The sequence below is a fragment of the Lepidochelys kempii genome, chromosome 22, assembly GCF_965140265.1.
Source record: "Lepidochelys kempii isolate rLepKem1 chromosome 22, rLepKem1.hap2, whole genome shotgun sequence".
NCBI lineage: Eukaryota > Metazoa > Chordata > Testudines > Cheloniidae > Lepidochelys > Lepidochelys kempii.
Genome location: NC_133277.1, coordinates 15601713 through 15622773, shown reverse-complemented (window position 1 = coordinate 15622773; position 21061 = coordinate 15601713). Strand labels below are relative to the sequence as shown.

Here is a 21061-nt window from a genome sequence, read left to right as displayed (position 1 = left end):
CTTTCAACTCTATTTCAACTACTAGATGCTGCCTTTTAATGCAATTCCTGGGTGAGGTTCTCTGGCCTGTGTTATGGAGATCAGGCTGGATGATCATAATGGTCCCAGGAGGCCAAACCTAATGTGTGCCATTTTACCCTCACTGCTCTGAGTTCCCTGTGCCTACTTGTCCATTTGCCACCCCGGCAGACCTACACAAGGCCTCTGAAAGGGCAAGTGCCAAGACCTCTCACTCCTTACCATCTTTTTTCAGGACAACATCCCTGTCCTTATGCTTCCACATAATGGTGGGAGGCAGCGAGCTGAGCACATCACACACAATCACAGCATCTTCCCCCTCCTGGAACTCCTGAGGGGTGGGAGCATTCCTGAACATCAGCTTCTCTGAAAACAAGTAGAGCAACAGGACAATGGAGCTGCTGCCCCAGCGAGTTGTGGGCACCATCTGAATTGCAAGGCACGTTGCCAACTAAAAGCAAAGATGAAACAATGATACACATGCACGAACCCACTTGGGATGCTCACGCCATACCAATGTGTGTAGCTTGGCATTGGCATCCCGCACTATGGTACAGGAACCCTGTGCTAGTTACACACCAAGAGGCGACTGGATTCACAAGAGTGTCCATATTTGGATGTTGTGTTATGGGAAAGCCAAACGCAAAACCTCCCAGCTGGTAGGGAAGGAACAGCTAGGATAGCTTTGCCAGCTGAGGGCTACTATGGGCCTCCTGAATGCAGGATCCCCCATGGGGCTGTGCTGAGCCCTGATCCTGCCTCATCCCAATGCTGCCTGATCTGCACCAGGCACATCATTCCATGCTTATCTCCCAGACATTCATGTCACACTGGGCTCTACCTTCGCACCTCACTATCTTGCATCAAAGATTTTAGTGGGGTCTCCAGCAGGGGTGAAGGACCCTTTCTAAGCTCCAAGCACGTTCTGCAAACTGCAAAGACCACGGGATTGTCCAGCTCTGTGATTGAAGATACTGGCTGTTCTGTTTCTACCCAGGTCTCAGAGCAGTGGGCCTGAGAGCAGAGGCTCCAGAAAGTGGCTACCACAACCTCTGTTGTGGACAGGGACTGCTGGAGCTGGCTGTCTCCCCGGCCTACTTGCTGTGCAGAGACCCTGGGTAACAAGAAGCGAGCAAAGCATGTACGATAGTAACAGACATCAAAGCCAATCAACCCCTTGCTTTATCCGTCGCACACCATTAAGCAGGTCAATGCAGGGTCGCTGAATGGCTTGAGCAAAGGGTGTGTTAGGAATGGCCTTCCTGGCCCTGAACTATTCAGCTTAGCCTGTGGATCCCTTTGCTTGGCTCCTGACAGCGGTATGGGCCAGGGACCATTCACACAACCAGAAGTAACCCTCAGGCTGAGCTCTCAGTCTCCCCGCTAACAGCATGTGGGTGACACCAGGAGGGTCTGGTTTGGATGGAGGAACATGAATTAGATGGGGAAGCGCAGCAAATGAGGAATGTGGCTCTGAGGCCAACCTGACAAATCACAGGGTTAACTGAGAGGAAATATGGAAGTTGCCCACTGCTAGCTGGCGAGCTTGAGAAACAAAGGCCAGCCTGGCCTGGGCAGTGATGTAAACACTGTCCACGAATGGCTTTTCAATGTTTGCTCAAATAAATTGGTTAGTCTCTAAGGTGCCACAAGTACTCCTTTTCTTTTTGCAAATACAGACTAACACGGCTGTTACTCTGAAATCTGTTTCTCTCAGTAACTCTGACAACAGAGATGGGCGGGGGGATCAGTCAGACAAATACCATGACTACCTCCGTCCCATCTCCCTTTGTGGGACAAACTCTCCTCTTCCCATATCCTTCACAGACCAGCCCTTCTCCTAGCTTCTCACAGGTGAGCGTCTCCTCACAGGCAAGGCTGCCCACCACTTTCCAGCCTCCTGTTCATGTCCCTCCCCACCCTTCTTCACAGTCAACACTCCCCTCACTGCTAAGGGAGGAATGGGCTCCACTTTGACAGCCTTCTACTTCCCAGTCTGTTTGGGAGGTGGCTCCCCTTCCTGGCCACCCCTCACTAACAAGAGCCACATCTCCCCAGCAAGTCCCTTGGCCTCCCCTCAGAAGAGCCCGACCCCAAAGCAGGCTCCCAAAGCCGTGTTCTTACGGAAGATTTTCACGTTGACGGTGGCCTCGGAGTCGCCCTCCTCCTCACTGGTGACGACACACTTGTAGATGCCAGCATCATCGATGTTGGCGCTGTAAATGGTGAGGGTGGAGGAGAAGTCATCGTTCCGCACCACTGAGATGCGCTGCTGGTTGGGCGTCAGCTTCTCGCCGTTGGGGGAGAACCAGGAAATGTCTTTGGCTTTGGCCTCCCCAGTCACTAGAAATGAAACAAAGCACATTGGACCTGCTCCCTCTCAGCCAGCCAGGGCCCTGGTGGCCATCACCTGCAGGGTTGTGGAAAGAGCCCAGACTAGGCAAAGGATTTCTGATGCCCGGGCAGCGTGGGGCATGCTTACTGAGCTGGGTTTGTGAGAGTGCCCACCCCACCTGAGGGGGCACGTTTAAGCCCCCTTGGATTTGTTGACAAGCTCAGATGCCAGAGGGCTAATCCCAGCAGTGTCTCACACATTATACACCATGTTCTGGCTCCACCAGGGACAGCTCCCCACCCTCACAGAAAGACATCTATTAGCTGCTGCCCCATGCAGCCAAAAGGAGCAGCTGCCCATTTCAGGCTTGGAATGGCCTCATATACATCCCTGCGGTCTTCTTCCCCCATCCCGCTCAGCATGGAAACACAGCACTCCTCCTGCTCCAATAAATATCCCTGTTTGCAGGTTGTGCTGGGGCATTGCATTGCAAACCAAGCTGGTTAAATTGCTGCACCAGCGCATCAAGCAAGTTAAACCTGCCACTGCATCTGATGCATATCAAAGCAGCTTGTAAGGACCCATCTCTTGGAGCTCACGTTTCATGGTTTTCCCATGTGGCTTTGCTATTTGTTCAGAGGAATCTGTCAGAGGAAATTTAACCAATCCCATTTGCTGAGACCAAGGTGGAGTCATCACAGTAGCACTTACTCAGAGGACACTTTTGCCTTCAAAGCACTTTACATACATTAACAAATGACACTGCACTGCACTAGCCTAGGTCCCACAGCCTCCTCCCTTGCTCTAACGAGGAAATGCTTGGGGAAGTCAGACACTCCACCACTGGAACTTGGCTCCAAGCCATGTTTTAATGTTTGCTCAGTGTCATGCTTTGGTTTAGGGGTGACCTAGGATCATTTGTTATCATACCAGTGTTGCACCCAGGCAACCAATTCACCCAGGCAAACCAGGCCAGTTGCTTTACAGGGAAACCTGTAGCCAGTAGCATGTGTGTGTGCTGAAATGCGGTGTGCTGCAGTAATTGTGCAGTACCACACGGGATGCATGCTTCTTTCACCCAGCTGGTTGGAGCAAGTGGCAGGAAGGATGATATTAAAAATGCAGGATTCCTGTGGTATTAAAATCCTTGGGGGCTGAGGTGGAGATTTTCAAAGCTGCCCAAGGGGCTTGGAATCCAAGCTCCCATTCAAGCTCTTGGAAATTGGGTATCAGAATCCCCCAGATGATTTTGAAAAATCTCGGACCTAATACGAATACTTCTAAAACAAAAAAGACCAATGCTGAGATGTGATGTAACACATTTCTGGGGCATCTCTTCTGGGTTCTTCGGGGTTCTGGGATGGCTCGTTTTTGGTTGTTTTATTGTTACAAAAACCTGCTAAGAGCTGCCTTCTCTTCCCAGCCCCAGGAAGTGAGTCTTTACTCTCCCAGCCCAACCACATCTGTCACCTTTGCTATCATACCTGCGATTGCTTTTGATCTGCTTGAATTACAAAAAAAAAAAAAACCAAAAACCCAACAACAACATGGAGAATTAAATGGCATGTCCCTGTACATGTGAATATGTCTGGGGCTGAGTGGAGTGGGTTCCCCAAAAGTGACTCAACAAACATGGCTGGAAAATCCTGACAGCAGCAGCCGACAGCACTCACCTTGACATAAGAAGAATTTGGATTCTCCTACGCTGATCTCCACTTGACTTGGAACAATATCCACTTGTAGAGACACTAGGAAAGAATGCAAAGCAGGAGTTAGGCAACTGGAGTCATCCAGCAGAAAACTGTCCTGCCTCTTGGGACTCTGTCAGCTCAGCAATGGAAGGGCAAGGGCTCTTAACTCCAGTTCTAACGCTCCCAGCCAGCGTTTGATTATACACAGCCTTCCATCCCTAAGGATCTCAAAGAGCCTGTAACGATATGAGCCACTTCCACCTCTTCCTGTGCCTACACAGAAAGGCATGGAAGGAGCTGCGTTACCGGTGATCTGTTGTACACCAAGATATGGGCTGCACGTCATGCTTGGAGGTGGACTGGAGAGTGCAGTAATAAGACCACACATTTGGGCACCCTATTATTTGTGGTTACTGCATCACACGGAAGGCATCGTGGAAGGAAGAGGCTGCAATGAAAAGAAGGTGGCGGCTTAGTGGGCTTGAAATGGGAGGGTGTTCAGTGCATAAAGGGGAAAGCAGAGAAAGGAACAGAGCTGGCAGTGGGAGAAGAGAATCCCAATTTGAGTCTGGCAACGAAGTAACATGCTTCAGGCTGTTCAGCTGCTCAAGTATATACTGACTCTGTGCTTTCCCTACACACTCAAGGTTTGTATGCTGCTTAGCTTCACAGCTGCTCTCACCCTGCCATGTGTTTGCCTCACATTTGCATAGAGAATTATTGCCATAACACACATGTATCAGTGCTTGTGTCCATCAAAACAGCAACTGCACTGTCCAAGATATGGGTGTGAGATTCTGAGCACCACTATTTTTCTTTAAAGTTTGCAGGCATCATGTGTTGAGCACTGGCAGACAGCAATGACACATTGTTCCCGTGACTTGTGTTGAGGGCTTGCAGCTCAACAGAGGACAGTCCCTATCCTGAGAGGCTACTAATATTCACTCTTCCTCAAAATAGGGCAAAGCTACTGGAAGTGGAGCAAGCACGGTGACAAGAAGAGCAGCATTCAGAGACAAGTCATTTACGCCTCATAAGGCTATTTAGGCCTCTTCATTTTTGCATTGTCTTTGCTCTTTGTGTTGCAGAAGCACAGTTACCATCCGAATGATCTAGGACTGGACTCATTGGCAGGCTCTGGCTGCTTTGCATTGCCCTGGCAGCTATAAACCCAATTTAAATGGCCCATTAAACCAGGTTAATGGCTGCTCTGTGTCACCAGAGCAGTGCAACACGGCCAGAGGAGAGTACCAGCGCATCTGGCCCTTTGAGTCCAAAGAGAATTGTCTTAAAAATAATCCAGGCATGAATGTAAACAGGCTGGATCAGGAGTCCAGAGAGAACACTGAGGACCCTTTGGCTGTGAGAGATTAAAACAGTTCTTAGGACTACAGAGCTCCAGCCCTTTAAATCTTCCTCTTGGAAAACTCCACTTTACTCACATGTCTTGTCTGGAGGTTACTGTCGCACCTTCCTGTTTTCAATAAAGTACAGGCTGCCCTTTTAGCTCTTGCATTCAGCCCATTTTACTTCTGTGTAATCTAATTTCTCTCAACCATATTACCTTAATATAATTCACTCCCAGACAGAACTGCAGGTACAAAAGGCCAGACATAATAAACGGCTAAAGGTTTATTAGATCCAGTGCAGTGAGAACTAAATAGCCTAGTTCTATTAATCCTCCTGACATTGTGCAGTTTACACCATGCATCATGTATGGAATATCTCCTTCTCAGTGGGTCATTGCTCTGTGAAGCAAGTACAAAGGTATTAAAAGAGTTCTTACCCTTTGAAACCCAGGCCACCAAAACCCAGAGCACCATGTCTCTGCAGCACAGCTATGGCTGCTTACAGGGGGATTAGCATTCTGCTTCAGAACAGAACCAGACAGAGGGGGACACCATCAAAAACTCAAGGCATGTCAGTCTGCAGCAACTGCAGGATTGTCAAAGTATGCAAAGATGCTACAATGATGCATTTATACGGGGGCTGAGTTTTAATGGTTCCTAGTATATATGGGCCCAAGTCTAAGAGGTAGGATATCAGGAGAGGGGAGGCAAGTTTTTATAAACTAAATTAAAGCCCACTATTAGAGCCTTTATAAGAGGTTTTCAGTTTGATCAGTTTAATCTATCTCGGATGCCATTTTGTCTCCAGATTTTGAATGATGGCTCCAAATTTAGAATTGGACTGTCTGGACCAACGGATCCTTAGTATGGCTCAAGTGCTAACAATTTACTAAGAAGTGTTCAGGAACCTCTGAGTGAGGAATTTGCTGTGTATTTCTGTGTATCACTGAAATAAGTTCAAAGGCTTTGGTAATCAACATAAAACAATCCTAGGTAAATATTCAGTCTATAGCTATTCTGGACTAGGCAAAGTCTGAAACAGAAACACAGGCTAAAATTTACAATGGCAGGAGCCTAAAGATTGGCTTCTAAATTGTATTTAGAAATCTAAACAAGAAGCCAGGTTTTCAAAAGCAACCAACAGCTTTGATTGAAGGCATCTGGAGCTGCGGGGTGCTCAGCACTTTTGAAAAGCAGGTCACTTAAGTAAAGATTTAGGAGCTTACATTTAGGTACCTATGACTGAAAATCCAGATTTTTTTTTAAAAAATGGATTAATATTTAACAAAGCAAAGAGAAGCAACTGATCAGTAATGTCAACAAACCAAAACAAAAAAGGGGAAATAATATCTACTGAAATAATCATGCTTGGGTCCAGCAGGGCGAAGGTTGAGATGCAAATCAACCAATGGAGGAAAGTCAGGGCCACGGCTAATTCCCCCATCCCAAACTTGCCCTGTCCTGCACCTCACTATAATCTGAGCAAGGCTCCGAGTTTCTGCTTATTTTCTGGCTTCTGTCTGATTTGCGTTACTCTTGCAGCACTACCATACAAACAAGAAAAGATCCTAACTCACCCTTTCCTCTGCATCCCCAATCAAGCAGTGCTTGGTGCTCGACACCCCGGAAGACAAATGCCCTTTCTTCCAGCACCCTGCATCTCAGAGCACCATTCCTTCATGGTGTAAGTTATGAGGCATTAGAAATAATTGGACACTCACTCTCTGCCAGATGGAGCCTGATGCTGCATCAGCTCCCTGGCCTAACAAGACCAGGTCAAATAAGAATTTCAGGAGGCCAGACCTAATGTGTGTTATTTTTAAATCGCAGCCATTAGTTTGCAGAAAACAATCATCTAAATGGAGCTCTTTCTCCATCCTGCATTGCCAGAGCATTTCTCATCCCGTCTACTGCAAATGCTTTATCTGTCACCTTTAGTCTTTTGGTTCCACAGTATTTGTGGCCTTTTCCCAGGGGCTGCTCACTTTACTGTTAAACCATGAAGACATTCATCTCAGATGCCTGCTCTTTCTCAGTCTTTAAAACATTCCTCTCAAAGGAATCGCCGTATCTCATAAATCAATAGCATCGTTCCTTATCACGACCGAGGAAAAGGACATGTGCTGCTGAATTACTCAATGACTGGACTACAGGCATTAAGCCCCAGAGCTCTTTGAATATACAGAACAGATGCAGGAGCTTTGTCATCGTTCCAGTGTTCAAACAAATGACTAAAGAAGGGCAAGAAACCAAATAAAAACCACAAAATAATAATAATGGAGGTGGATGACTATTTTCAAACATTACAAACACTTAGCTCTCACTTTTTATCTGCAGAGGGCCTCGCTCACTCAGATGTAAATCCCACTGAAGCCAACGGAGTTTATTATAAAAACACAGTACAAAGCTTTTAACAAAAATCCTTAAACATAGTCCATTTGTCACCCCAGTGCATGTAGTCCTTAAAATCCCACAGCATCTACTCCAGGTGAGCTGGTAATGGAAGATGATAGGAAGGCAGAGCTGCTCAATGCCTACTTTGCTTCAGCCTTCTCACAAAAGCATATGACCAGACAACTAGCGAAGTTACCACAGACAATAAAGGGGAAGGGATGCAGATCAGGATAAGAAAAGAAGACATCAGAGATCTTCTGACCAATCTGAATGAATTCAAATCAGTGGGGCGGGATGCTATTCACACCAGGACACTGAAGAAACTAACTGAGGAAATCTTGGAGCCACTGGCAATAATATTTACATGCTCATGGATGACAGGAAAGGCCCTGGAAGACTGGAGAAGGGCTAACATAATGCCCATCTTTTAAAAGGGGGAAAAGGAGGAGCCAGGAAACTACAGACCAGACAGCCTGAGTTCGATGCCTGGAAAGCTACTAGAGCAATGTATAAAACATTCAATTTGTGAATACCTGGAGGATGAAGGGGGAAGGTGGTGGACATAATATACCTGGTCTTCAGCAAGACTTTTGACACAGTCCCACATGACATTCTGATAAGTAAGATGGAGAAACACGGGCTCCGCAGAACCACCATTAAGTGGACACATAATTGGTTAACAACTGAAAACATAGAGTAACTATTAATGGAATGTCGGATTGGAGGGAGCTCTCAAGTGGGGTTCCATCTGTTCTGGATCCAGTGCTGTTTAACACCTTTATTAATGACCTGGATGTAGGTATAGAGAGCAAGTTTGATCAAGTCTGCAGATGACACAAAGCTAGGGGGTTTGGAGGGTAGAGCTAAACTTCAGAGGGATCTTAATAAATTGGAGAACTAGACTATAAACAACAAAATGAAATTCAACAATGACAAATGTGAGGTGCTACACTTAGGGAAGAAAAACCAAATGCAAAAATACAGACTGGGGGAAAACTGGCTTGGCAGCAGCACTGCTGGGAAGGATCTGGGAGTTGTGGTGGATCTCAACCTCAACATGAGGCAACAATGTGATGCTGTGGAGAAAACAGCAAATGCAGTTTTAGGTTGTATTAAGAGAGGCATAGCATGCAAGTCACAGGACGTGATAATACCATACCGCTCTACTCAGCGCTGGTTAGGCCTCAGCTGGAGTAGTGTGTCCCATTGTGATCACCAATGTATGGAAAGGATGTAGAGGAAACTGGAAAGGATCCAGAGGTGAGCGACAAACATGATTGAAGGGATGGAATGCAAGCCATACGAGCAAAGGCTGAAGGAACTGGGTATGTTCAGTTTAGAAAAGGGGAGATTAAGGGGGGACATGCTAGCGGTCTTTAGATACTTGAAAGGCTGCCACAAAAAAAGATGGAAAAAATTGTTCTCTTTCGCCACAGAGAACAGACAAGAGGCAATGAGTTCAAACTACAGCATAGGAGATTTAGATTAAGTTTCAGGAAAAAACTTCCTAACGGTCAGAACGGTAGGACAATGGAACAGAGGCCTCGAGAGATTGTGGAAGCTCCTTCACTTGTGGTTTTCAAAAGGAGGCTGGAGCCATCTGCCTTGGATGGTTTAGACACAACAAATCCTGCATTTTGGCAGGGGCTTTGAGTAGATGACCCCTGCGGTCCCATCTAACCCTATGATTCTATGATCTGCTTCATTTAAAGGGGCCAATCACCCTCTGACATATCCTTAGCTGAAAGAACAGGCTCCTGCATCAGGGCTCAAATTCTCAGGCTCTGGCTAAGTGTTTCTACAAATTACATCCTCTAATACATAAATTGTGGCTGAATGTTAAATGATTCCTAATCACGCTGCACATGCTGCCTACCCAGGCTGCGGAGTGTCACTTGACTCTTGCTGCAACGTCCCACAGGGCTCATTCAGGCTTCTAACGATCCAAGAAAATTGTTCGCTCAAGACCCACATGGAGACAGGGTATTTTGGGGTCCTGGAGAACCCCAGAACTTGTCTGTATCTTGTTCAGGCAGCACTCCACAGAGAAGAGGAATCCCAGTGCCATGGCAGCTGCAGTGTGATGTCAGATGAGAGTCACACTTGCTCGCATGCAGAGTTTCTGTCTCGTCATATACTTAGACTTGAAGCTCTCTGGGACGCAGAACATTTTTGTTGTTTTTGTACCACCTAGCAGAATGGGGGCCTGGCCCATGACTGCAGCGTCCACACGTTAATGCAATGTAAATCATCATCATCTCCTCCTTACCCAGCCAGGTGGCATGTTTTGGAGGGGATGTACCTGGGAAAGCAGCTGAAAATACTTTCTGAAGCAGGAGCTCTTCAATTTGCTTCATGCTGCATCAGCATCAACAGGCTGCACACCCCACTCTTTCCCCACCTGTTGGGTGCGGATGAGGGAGGCAGAGAAAGGGGTTGTTGGTAAAAAGCACAATAAGGAAGTCAGATGTATGAGCAGGACACTCCCCGCCAGTCAGATGGAGACAACTCTAAGCAACACAGAGACACAGACTGCCCTACCTGGAGAAAGAGGATGGCTGGTTGTAGCCTGACATGAGTATTTTGCCTGAAAATCCCCCTCGTGCTTATTGCATAAAAGGCGTCTCACGCCCCAAGCCAGACGATAAAGAAAGAAAAATCGTCTTGGTAAAAGACATTTAAACAAATCCACCCCTCTGGCGTCAATGGAGATTTCACCGGGTATAAATCTGTCCAGAGATAGGAAGCCCATGCAAGATCAATACCTGTTCACAGATTAACTTTGCCATATGACTTATATGAACATTGAATAGCCAGGTGAGTAAAAGTCCCCACCCTATACCATGCGTTAGAAATGAAGGGCATTCTTTTTCTCCGAACACACCTTTGCCTAAAATATGGAGAGATTTTTTTCTACCTACAATTTGGTCTCAGTTCAGTTACCCAGAACAGTTGGCAGCTCTCCTGTGAGTGACACAGATGTGAAACAGAGCACAAGAACAAAGCGGGGTAAGAAACAATCATTTCTCAACATTTTTGATCACTGTGAAACTCACCCAGGGAAACAGAGATAAAGCAACTAACACCCCTCCCCTCAATTGCTCAGCAAGACACGGTTACTGTGTGTACAAAGACAGGTTTCAGAGTAACAGCCGTGTTAGTCTGTATTCGCAAAAAGAAAAGGAGGACTTGTGGCACCTTAGAGACTAACCAATTTATTTGAGCATGAGCTTTCGTGAGCTACAGCTCACTTCATCGGCTGCATCTGATGTAGCTTATGCTCAAATAAATTGGTTAGTCTCTAAGGTGCCACAAGTCCTCCTTTTCTGTTTGTACAAAGTCTCCCAGAGGGCTAAAAGTGCATCCACTTCCAAAGCACATCCCCCCTTTGGGGTCGAAGCTGCTTGAAATTAAAATGACTGAGCACAGGAATCCACTAGCACCAACACATCATACACAGCATGTTGCTTCCTGACTTGCATGTCGATCCTTCCACCTGCCAGCAACGGAAAGGGAGCAAGCAAGGAGTTCAAGTGACCCATGCGACAGGGGCTGGCGGTGTTAGCGGCAACGTTGCTGACAGCTCTGCTCTCTGCTGCAACAGGAACAAGGAGGAGAGGGGTTGCAGAGCTGGGTGCTTCTGCGTCTGATGCTCCTGATTTACCTTGCCACCAGAACAGCATCATTAACAATGTCACTGTTTGAAACTAATGCCAGAAGGGGTGGGGGGCGGGGGGGAGAACCTTCATACACAAAGTTATAGGCCCCTTCACAATTGAATTTACAATCACAAATGGTGACTAGCAGCAACAAGTCAACACACCAACGAATTAGCTCCTGCCAGATGGCAGTTTGGTCCTTTTATCCTAGATCGACCTTCCAGTCACACAGGTAACATGCAAAACCAAAGCCAACTGCTAACCAGATGTCTGCTCTGCCTGAAAGAGCCAGTGAGTCCTGGCAGGTGATCACTGCTGAATCACTACAAAGACAGCAGCTCCCACTTACAGCAAAGTAACCTGCCCTCCCACAGTGCAGCTCCACGCGGCGAGCATCTGCACTCTGCGAGCAACGAGACAATAAATCAACATGGGGCATCTCCTCTACACCACAGTACATCAGAGGTAGATGTCATCAGAAAGCTACAGCTCAATCCTCCTCCCATGGAAGTCAGTGGCAATATTCCTTCAACAGCGCTGGCTAAGGGCATGGTGGTCAACCACCACTAGGTTTTGGGAATGTCTAGAGCCAAGCCGATTCCTATCCTTGGGCCCATGTCTGATGTTGCTTCTCTTTGCAGGTCCTTCTGTACATATTTCCCAAATACACCAACACCTTGAGAAGGCACACACACTTAGCAGGGTCCATACAACCATTTTACAGATGGGGAAACTGAGGCACAGGGAGGGGCTGTGACTTGCCCATGCTCTCCCAGCTGGCCAGTGGCTGAGCTGGGAAAAAGTATCCAGGTCTCCTGAGCCTCAGTCCAGGGCTCTGTCCACGACGCCACACAAATACTCAAGTTTGATTCCCCATGGATTCTGTGGACAGCGATGTGTGTCCATGGGCAGTGATTCGTTCGCAGGAAGTGCTGCAACAGGCAGGCAGAGTTGGAAGGTAAGAGATTTTTGTTAAGCGTGCTGCGAGGCCAGTGTGACACAGTGAGGCTCTCTGGTTTGAGAGGCAGCTTCCTGGCACCAACTTGCACCCACAAGCCTCTGGTGCCACCTACCGTACTCAGTTCCTCCTGAACCCTCTTTCTCCAGTTCCATCTGTCACACTGCAGAAGGGAAGGGAGGAAGCTTAATTTTCATGCACGGTTCTGCATTAATGAAACAACTCTCCTCCATGCACGTCACCCCCTCCTTCGGCCATCCTGTGTGCATTATGAACTCATGGAAAATACAGAATCAAATCTTCCTTCCTGCAAAGCTTCATTAATGCAGGGATTCTGACTGTGTCCCAATCTGACCAGATGCAACTGCTGGGCCCCCATCTGCACATTCCCTGCTTTGAAGAGTCATTTCTCCGCCTTTATTTCCCATCTGGTGTGTGTCTGCTTCCTTCGGCATGGGGAGATAAGCTGAAGCAGCCGCACCTCAAAGACTTTTGTCAGAGAGAGAAAGTGATGACTTGCAAGAAGCTGCTCCCTCTATATTTGATTTACCATATCCCAGCACAATGCTGGCATTATCCCTATAAACGAACCCTTGCTGTCAGCCATGTTGATCTGGCCTTTAAAAATGTCAGTGTCTCATCGAGAGCTGCTATTAAGCAGTGACAGCTTGACAACAAAACTTACAGTGCAGATGGTGCTTTGGTAGTAAGGGACCAGGGAGAGAGTACAGAATACACCTAGCCTAGCCCCATAATGGAAAATAAAAGTCACTGAAACACGTTCAATTTCTTTTATCCTCTGCTCTGCTGCCCTGCCTGTTCTATATAGGGGGGGATTATGTGTCTTCTGTCCTAGTGAGGACTATTCCTCATCTACTTCCTTCCCCCAAGCAGGCATTTCCATTGCAAACTGCTTCAAATGCCACTGTCCACATAAACTCCCCACTCAGTAATGCCCCTGAGGGGTCTCATCATAGGGCAAAGAGGCAGGAACTTCACCTGACAGAGGGCAGGAGGGAGGGAAAATCCAACCCAAAAATCTGCATTTCCACGCTCCCAAATATGAATAGCAATAGCAAAGTCACATGGGATTTTCACTCTTCTGACTCGTTTGTACCAACCCCAGGTACCCAACTAACATTTCCGTGAGATCTTTTCTTTCCCCTCCAAGCGGTCCATTTCAGATATTTCAAGTTGGGCACTGTCACAGGATGATTGGTCCCTTAAGGGGTGATGGGTCCTGACCCACCTGTGACACACTTTCACTCACCTCCTCTGATTAAGTCAATAAATAAAGTCACTTCATAGGCAGGTCATGCTAAAATCAGGCCTTCTGAGATGGAGATGAAAACTGAAGCCTCTGTAGAGCTAGGAGATCTCCAAGAAGCATGGATGGAACCTGGCTACTGATAGACTGTGGAAGCTGGGGGGCTACTGATGGACTGTGGGGCCAGTTTTGTGCAACATTTTCATTAATGATCTGGATGATGGGAAGAATTGCACCCTCAGCAAGTTCGCAGATACCACTAAACTGGGGGAAGAGGCAGATACGCTGGAGAGTAGAGATAGGGTCCAGAGTGACCTAGACAAATTGGAGAATTGGGCCAAAAGAAATTGGATGAGGATAAGTGCAGAGTCCTGCATTTAGGACGGAGGAATCCCATGCACTGCTACAGGCTGGGGACCGACTGGCTAAGCGGCAGTTCTGCAGAAAAGGACCTGGGGATTACAGTGGATAAGGAGCTGGATTTGAGTCAACAGTGTGCCCTTGTTGCCATATTGGGCTGCATTAGTAGGAGCATTGCCAGCTGTCAAGGTTCCTCCCCCACTCTGAACTCTAGGGTACAGATGTGGGGACCTGCATGAAAAACCTCCTAAGCTTATCTTTACCAGCTTAGGTCAAAACTTCCCCAAGGTACAAAATATTCCACCCGTTGTCCTTGGACTGGCCGCTACCACCACCAAACTAATACTGGTTACTGGGGAAGAGCTGTTTGGACGCGTCCTTCCCCGCAAAATACTTCCCAAAACCTTGCACCCCACTTCCTGGACAAGGTTTGGTAAAAAGCCTCACCAATTTGCCTAGGTGACTACAGACCCAAACCCTTGGATCTGAGAACAATGAAAAAGCATTCAGTTTTCTTACAAGACGACTTTTAATAAAAATAGAAGTAAATAGAAATAAAGAAATCCCCCCGGTAAAATCAGGATGGTAGATATCTTACAGGGTAATTAGATTAAAAAACATAGAGAACCCCTCTAGGCAAAACTTTAAGTTACAAAAAAGATACACAGACAGAAATAGTTATTCTATTCAGCACAATTCTTTTCTCAGCCATTTAAAGAAATCATAATCTAACACATACCTAGCTAGATTACTTACTAAAAGTTCTAAGACTCCATTCCTGGTCTATCCCCGGTAAAGACCAGCATATATACAGACACACAGACCCTTTGTTTCTCTCCCTCCTCCCAGCTTTTGAAAGTATCTTGTCTCCTCATTGGTCATTTTGGTCAGGTGCCAGCGAGGTTACCTTTAGCTTCTTAACCCTTTACAGGTGAGAGAAGCTTTCCCCTGGCCAGGAGGGATTTCAAAGGGGTTTACCCTTCCCTTTATATTTATGACACCAGCAGATCGAGGAAAGTGATTATTCCCTTCCGCAGATCGAGGAAAGTGATTATTCCCTTCTATTTGGCACTGGTGAGGCCACACCTGGAGTATTGCATCCAGTTTTGGGGCCCTCACTACAGAAAGGATGTGGACAAATTGGAAAGAGTCCAGCAGAGGGCAATGAAAATGATTAGGGGGTTGGGACACATGACTTATGAGGAGAGGCTGAGGGAACTGGGCTTATTTAGTCTGCAGAAGAGACGAGTAAGAGGGGATTTGATAGCAGCCTTCAGCTACCTGAAGGGGGTTCCAAAGAGGATGGAGCTCGGCCGTTCTCAGTGGTGGCAGATGACAGAACAAGGAGCAATGGTCTCAAGTTGCAGTGGGGGAGGTCTAGGTTGGATATTAGGAAACACTATTTCACTAGGAGGGTGGTGAAGCACTGGAATGGGTTACCTAGGGAGGTGATGGAATCTCCATCCTTACATGTTTTTAAGGCCCGGCTTGACAAAGCCCTGGCTTGGATGATTTAGTTGGGGTTGGCCCTGCTTTGAGCAAGGGGTTGGACTAGATGACGTCCTGAGGTCTCTTCCAACCCTAATCTTTTATGACAGGTTTCAGAGTAACAGCCGTGTTAGTCTGTATTCGCAAAAAGAAAAGGAGTACTTGTGGCACCTTAGTGACTAACCAATTTATTTGAGCATGAGCTCATGCTCAAATAAATTGGTTAGTCTCTAAGGTGCCACAAGTACTCCTTTTCTAATCTTTTATGATTCTATTATTCTAAGCTGGTTTGAGCCACTGTGGAAGAATAGCTGTGGAATCCCTTTCCTGAGGGGAAAAGTTTGGGCCTGAGGGGTCAAAGAAAACAGCATATGTACAAAAACTAAAGTAAACTGGACCCCAAAAGGGGACTGTTAATTTAAGTACTTTGTACTGAAAACAACTCACTTGAAAGAAGCAGAAGGAAGCTGAGGACAGTATGCCTGAGGGCCTTCCTCTGTGTCACAAAGGGGCATGCTCTGGGATGACACCTAACATAGGCACCCGACATGCCAAGACAATTCTTGAAAATTAAGCCCTTCACATAATCTCAACATTACATAAAACTCTAAAAATACACTGGTGCGACTAAGTGTATGCACTGATTCCCTCAAACTGCTATGGGGTCTGCGGGAACACTCTCAAGCACAATTAGTGTGACCCTGCTAACAAGCCTTGATAGAAATTAGGAACCATTACTACATTCAACCCTTGATCAGAGGCTGATAATAAAGTACTCAAGAGAGCAGCCTCCCATTAAATATGTGACTGGTGTAGGTTTGGGGACACTGGGTTTCCTATAACCATCTAAATGCCATTGCACTCAGTCATGAACACTGTTAGAAACATTCGTAGAAACTAGCTATTCATTTGCCACAAAGTCCTTATAATTTAGGCTGCTAAATTCACATAAGGTCACTTGGTAGGCATCTCTCATTCCTGTCCCCCAATTGTTTTGTCCACCCTTGCTACAGTATTATTTCATTAGAGACTCAATTTCTCAGTTCATAAATATGACTTTCATCTGAAGGTACATATCACACAAACTGTTGGGTCTCGCAATCTGAAGTGACACAGCAGTGCCAAGGCAAGACAGGGCTTTCTTTTATACTTGAGCAGCTCCTATTGCAAAGAGACCTGTACAAACCTCATCCTCAAGATGTAGACATATCTTTTGTCAAGCCGGACAGTCTTTTTTTTTGCCAGGGTAGGAGCCAGACCCTGATCTACAGCATATGTTTCTGAATGAAGATACAGAGCTGTACAGAACATGAAAGTGATAACACTGGTGAGCAGACTCATTTTGTATTTTTTAAATATATACCCGACATAAAGGAAGGGCCTAATTTGAAAAGATGGCTAATCCAGAGATTAGGGTGCTAGCCTGGGAGAGCTGAGTCCGATTCCTTGCTCCACCACAGACCTGCAATGTGACCTTGGGCAAATCACTGAGCCTCTCTGTGCCTCAGTTCCTCCTCTGTAAACTGGGGATAACAGTGCTATCTTATCTCACAGGGGTGTTGTGAGAATAAATACATTGGGGAACATAGCTCACATGCTGTGGTAATAGGGGCTGGATTTTTCAGAGGTGCTGAAGTCACACTGAGAACTACAGGCCAGGCCCGCAGCGGGTTGATTTTATTTACAAATTTGAAAGAAGAAATAAACCAGATATATTTAACAGTGCCTGTCAATTGTCCAAGCTTTGTCTCTCCAGCACTGCCCCACATGAGCTCTGAGAAAGTCAATATATTCTATAACATTTCACTGAACGGATTCCGACAGTCATGCGTATTATACACACCCCAGATCCCAAGCTATTTAGTGTCACTATACTCTCTATTTATAGGAAAGGTCAAACCCCAAGGCCTTGTTAGATCCACTGAACAGCAGTCTATACTATCCTGGGCCCTGAGAATTATCGGCTGACATTGAAGGCAGGTCTTGTAAATCAGAGGGATGATTACTGCTCTTTCCACTCTCCTTTGGACTGGAAAGGAAGAGCTGAGAATCTGCCCCGTCCTCCAAACTTCAGAATCAAACTAACAGCCGTGGTCAGATTCTTAGCAGTGCTTAGCCACCACAACTGAGGTCAGATATGTTGGGTGAACACTGGATGCTGAACTCTTTTGAAAAATTAACCTTAAAGCATCACAGTGGGAGCTGTTGGGTCCATGTGTGTAAATAAAAAAAAATGAACTGCACTACTTGGAAACAACATGGTGGCAACAAAGTAAACAAACACACTAACAAATACATAGATAAAAGCAAATATAATACAAGTCTGATGAATCAAATGGCCAAACAGTGGGGCAGCTGCATTTGGGGCGATGGGCCTTGCTCCATCTAAAGGACAAAGCTGTAGCTCCAGTTTAGTGCCTGGAGAGGTGATTTCAATTGGTCTGAGTCCCAAGTGAGTTTGCATGGTGGGCCTCTTGTCTTGGAGCACACACCTGTCCACACGACAAAGTCATTGCACGATTAAGAACCAGTAACAGACGTTGTTCAAGAAAGGCCAAAGACTGCCACATGAAGGGATGCTGCAGGTCAGGGCTGAAGACTATTGTTAGAGCTGTGGGACACATGGGACTGGAAGAGAAGGGGGTTCTGTGGGCCAAGAACAAGGCTCATTGTTGGAGGGCATGGCTACCTTAAACACAGAGTGTTGCCAGTTAGGAGAAGTGCATTAGCAGAGTTATGAGGGGGCCCTAGCCAACCTGATTGTTCCTTTCTTTTCAGGTGCAGTAAATTTCCAAATATTGAAGACAGCCAAATCAGTTCATCTTCAGTCAGGAAGATTTTATATCGAGTCCCTCTGTGTTGTCAGGATTGAACGTGGACCGCTCAGCGGTCCGACTGATGTAGTGATGGCCACATTTGCTAGTGCGAAACCAGAACACAAGTCCTTTTATGTCGCAAATCAATCAAAGCCCATTTGCAAGCAAGAGCCAATGAAGATTTTAGATACTGGGCATGAACCACCACTGCGGAAGAAAGGAAAAGAAGAGATCTCAAATAAAAGGCTTCTCAAGTGGGGGGGGGGGTTCCTCTATTAGTCTTTCAAATAAACTCTATTTGTTTTTGTTTCTCCCAGGTTACAAAGATCATTCCTAGGACTTAAATAAAGACTTCAGTACATCTGTGTTAAGCTGGTGAACTCCGCTGATTTCAATGTAAACTGCAGTAACGGAGGTGTGAACCAGAGCGGAAGTAAGTGAATTTCACTAGTTGAAAGTGTTCTTGCCCAAAGTGCTAGAAAAGAAACTCATTGTGAAATACCTTTGTTTCTTTTCCCAATACCTGAATTGGCACAAATGCTATTTGTATTGATTATTTTTAATCTCCAACCCCTCAAAATGCAACCTGATTTAAAAGGCCAGAAATGAGTCAGTCAAAAGACCTGCCAATTTCCAGACATCTGCCCTGAGAAACAACTTTAAAAACATGATTTCAAAACTTTTCTACATATTTCTAACCACCTTCTTAGTCCCCTGTCTCCACTCTTAGTCATGGCCATTAGCTCCTTTAAACCTCCACAAAAAACCCAACAACCAACAGACCAAAATAAGCACGGACGCTGCCTGCCCCTTGTCCTTTTATTAGGCAAACTAGACAGACTAATTAGTGGATGATATTATATCCTCTACTGCCGGGATGTATTTTGCGCAGGAGACATTTGGAGCCATCCCTATTTTTTTGCATCATTCTGCAGCACATTGGGTGAACTGAAGCCAGTGTAATTTTCCAGCCTGTTTTCTTGTCTGCAGTCACATAGCTGCTGAGCTATACAGACTTGATTCTACTCTCAGTGTCACAGCCACCTACATTCTTACATGGCCTCACCACCCCAGAGTAACAGCATCTAGACAAATATAACAGATGCAAATAGGTTCTTATTTAACGCCTCAAATCATAAGTAATGCTGATCATCCTTTATCCCTTATCTTAGGTATCTGAGAATAATCACTGCACTCATCAGGTCATTTGTGGCAGAAATGTAAATGAAATACAGATGCTATGTTTTTCAGACCAATCCAGAAAAACCATTTTGCATTGTCCTCCCCTCTACCCCCCTCTTTCCCAGTCCACTAATCCAGCTAATCTCAAACACAGCCTGAAGTGGCAAGAGTTAATAGCTTTGTATAAAATCAAATCAAAGCTGCATAGTTAAAGGTGATTTTTATTTCAGTCTGTCATTAGCAGCAGGTCTGCAGAACTAAAGAAACCAGGGCTGTTTTAGGAAGCACAAACAACAGGCTTAAGCATTCAAGCTGTTTAAAGTGGCAAAAAGACAGTAGCAAGGTAATCCCTGGGGCAAATGCAAAATTTCAGGCAGATCTCACTGTCTGGGATCACCACCTCATCCCCAACCCTTCAGAGCTGACAAACCTCTTCTGCCACTGTGGGTTTGCTACTGATAGGTATTCAGGGCAGCTCTTAGATTGCTGGGGCAATTCTGAATGGCTAGGAGGCTACTTTGGTAGGCAGAGACAATTCTCCCGGAAGTATATTAGGACTGGGAACAATACTTACCCAGACAGCACTTTACAAACAGTGGGCCTGATTCTGATCTCCTCTGCAATGATGTAAACCTGAAGGAACTCAGCTGAAGGCAAAAGAGTAACACCATAGTAAATCCAAAGTAACCAAGAGTGGCATTTGGCCTATTCATTCCCTGCAGGCCACCAGACGTGGTTTTTGCAAGCTAAAATCATGGTGTTTACTACAGCAGGAAAAACTAGTTAGTCCCTATTTAAGGCATTTTCTATTTTATACCCTGTTTCATGACTGAACAGCACATTACACTTAGTTTTAGTTATACATTCAAATGGTGGTTACATAAGGCAGTAGATTTGGAGATTAATTTAGGGCTGTAGAAACAAAAAGTAAAACTGCATTAAGAGTAATACTAATAAATGTAATTATAGTGCCTAACATTAGAACTGCACCTACTTTGGTTGGGTATTTTCTCAAGGAAGTTATACATGTCATGACTCATATTCCAGTTTCCAATATTATAGAAACAAAAGTCAGCCATTCGATTATATGAAAATGACAATAATGCAGTGTTATAGGCATGAACCATTAAGCAATCAGAAGCAGGCGGAGTTGTAGACAAGTCCACATTCATTTGCCTTGGAGCATTCCATAACAGAAAATCAACTTTGATGTAGTGGACAGACTGAGTCTATTCCTCAGTTTTGACACTGATCTTACTGCACCACCAGTTCTATGAAATCAGATGGAATATGAGTCTTCTTCAGATTTTGTGACTATGTTACAGGGGACCTCTTCCATGATAGATTAAAACATTTGTTTTAGATATAGACCTTCTACTTTAAATGCATGTAAATATGGCAGAAAGTCAGGATTTTTGCTGAGCAACCACTGCCTTGCAATTTCTCCTTCAGTTGATAATTTCTTTCCTATGTATTTTGGATGAGGAAGGCTAGCCAACATATGACAAGAATAATGGCCTTAAGAAATCTCTTCTGTACGTCTG

General features: G+C 45.6%; 1 protein-coding gene across 6 annotated transcripts in view; it reads right to left on the bottom strand.

The window, feature by feature from the left end:
• NCAM1 (neural cell adhesion molecule 1) overlaps positions 1 to 21061 on the bottom strand; it is a 258446-nt gene that overhangs the window by 88174 nt on the left and 149211 nt on the right. For all 6 annotated transcript variants that reach the window (XM_073320618.1, XM_073320620.1, XM_073320619.1 and 3 more), the window contains exons 2-4: positions 4027 to 4101; positions 2143 to 2361; positions 241 to 384 (exon numbers count right to left, since the gene is read on the bottom strand). In XM_073320618.1, the coding sequence (XP_073176719.1) occupies positions 241 to 384; positions 2143 to 2361; positions 4027 to 4101 (438 nt within the window). The remainder of the gene's footprint in view (positions 1 to 240; positions 385 to 2142; positions 2362 to 4026; positions 4102 to 21061) is intronic.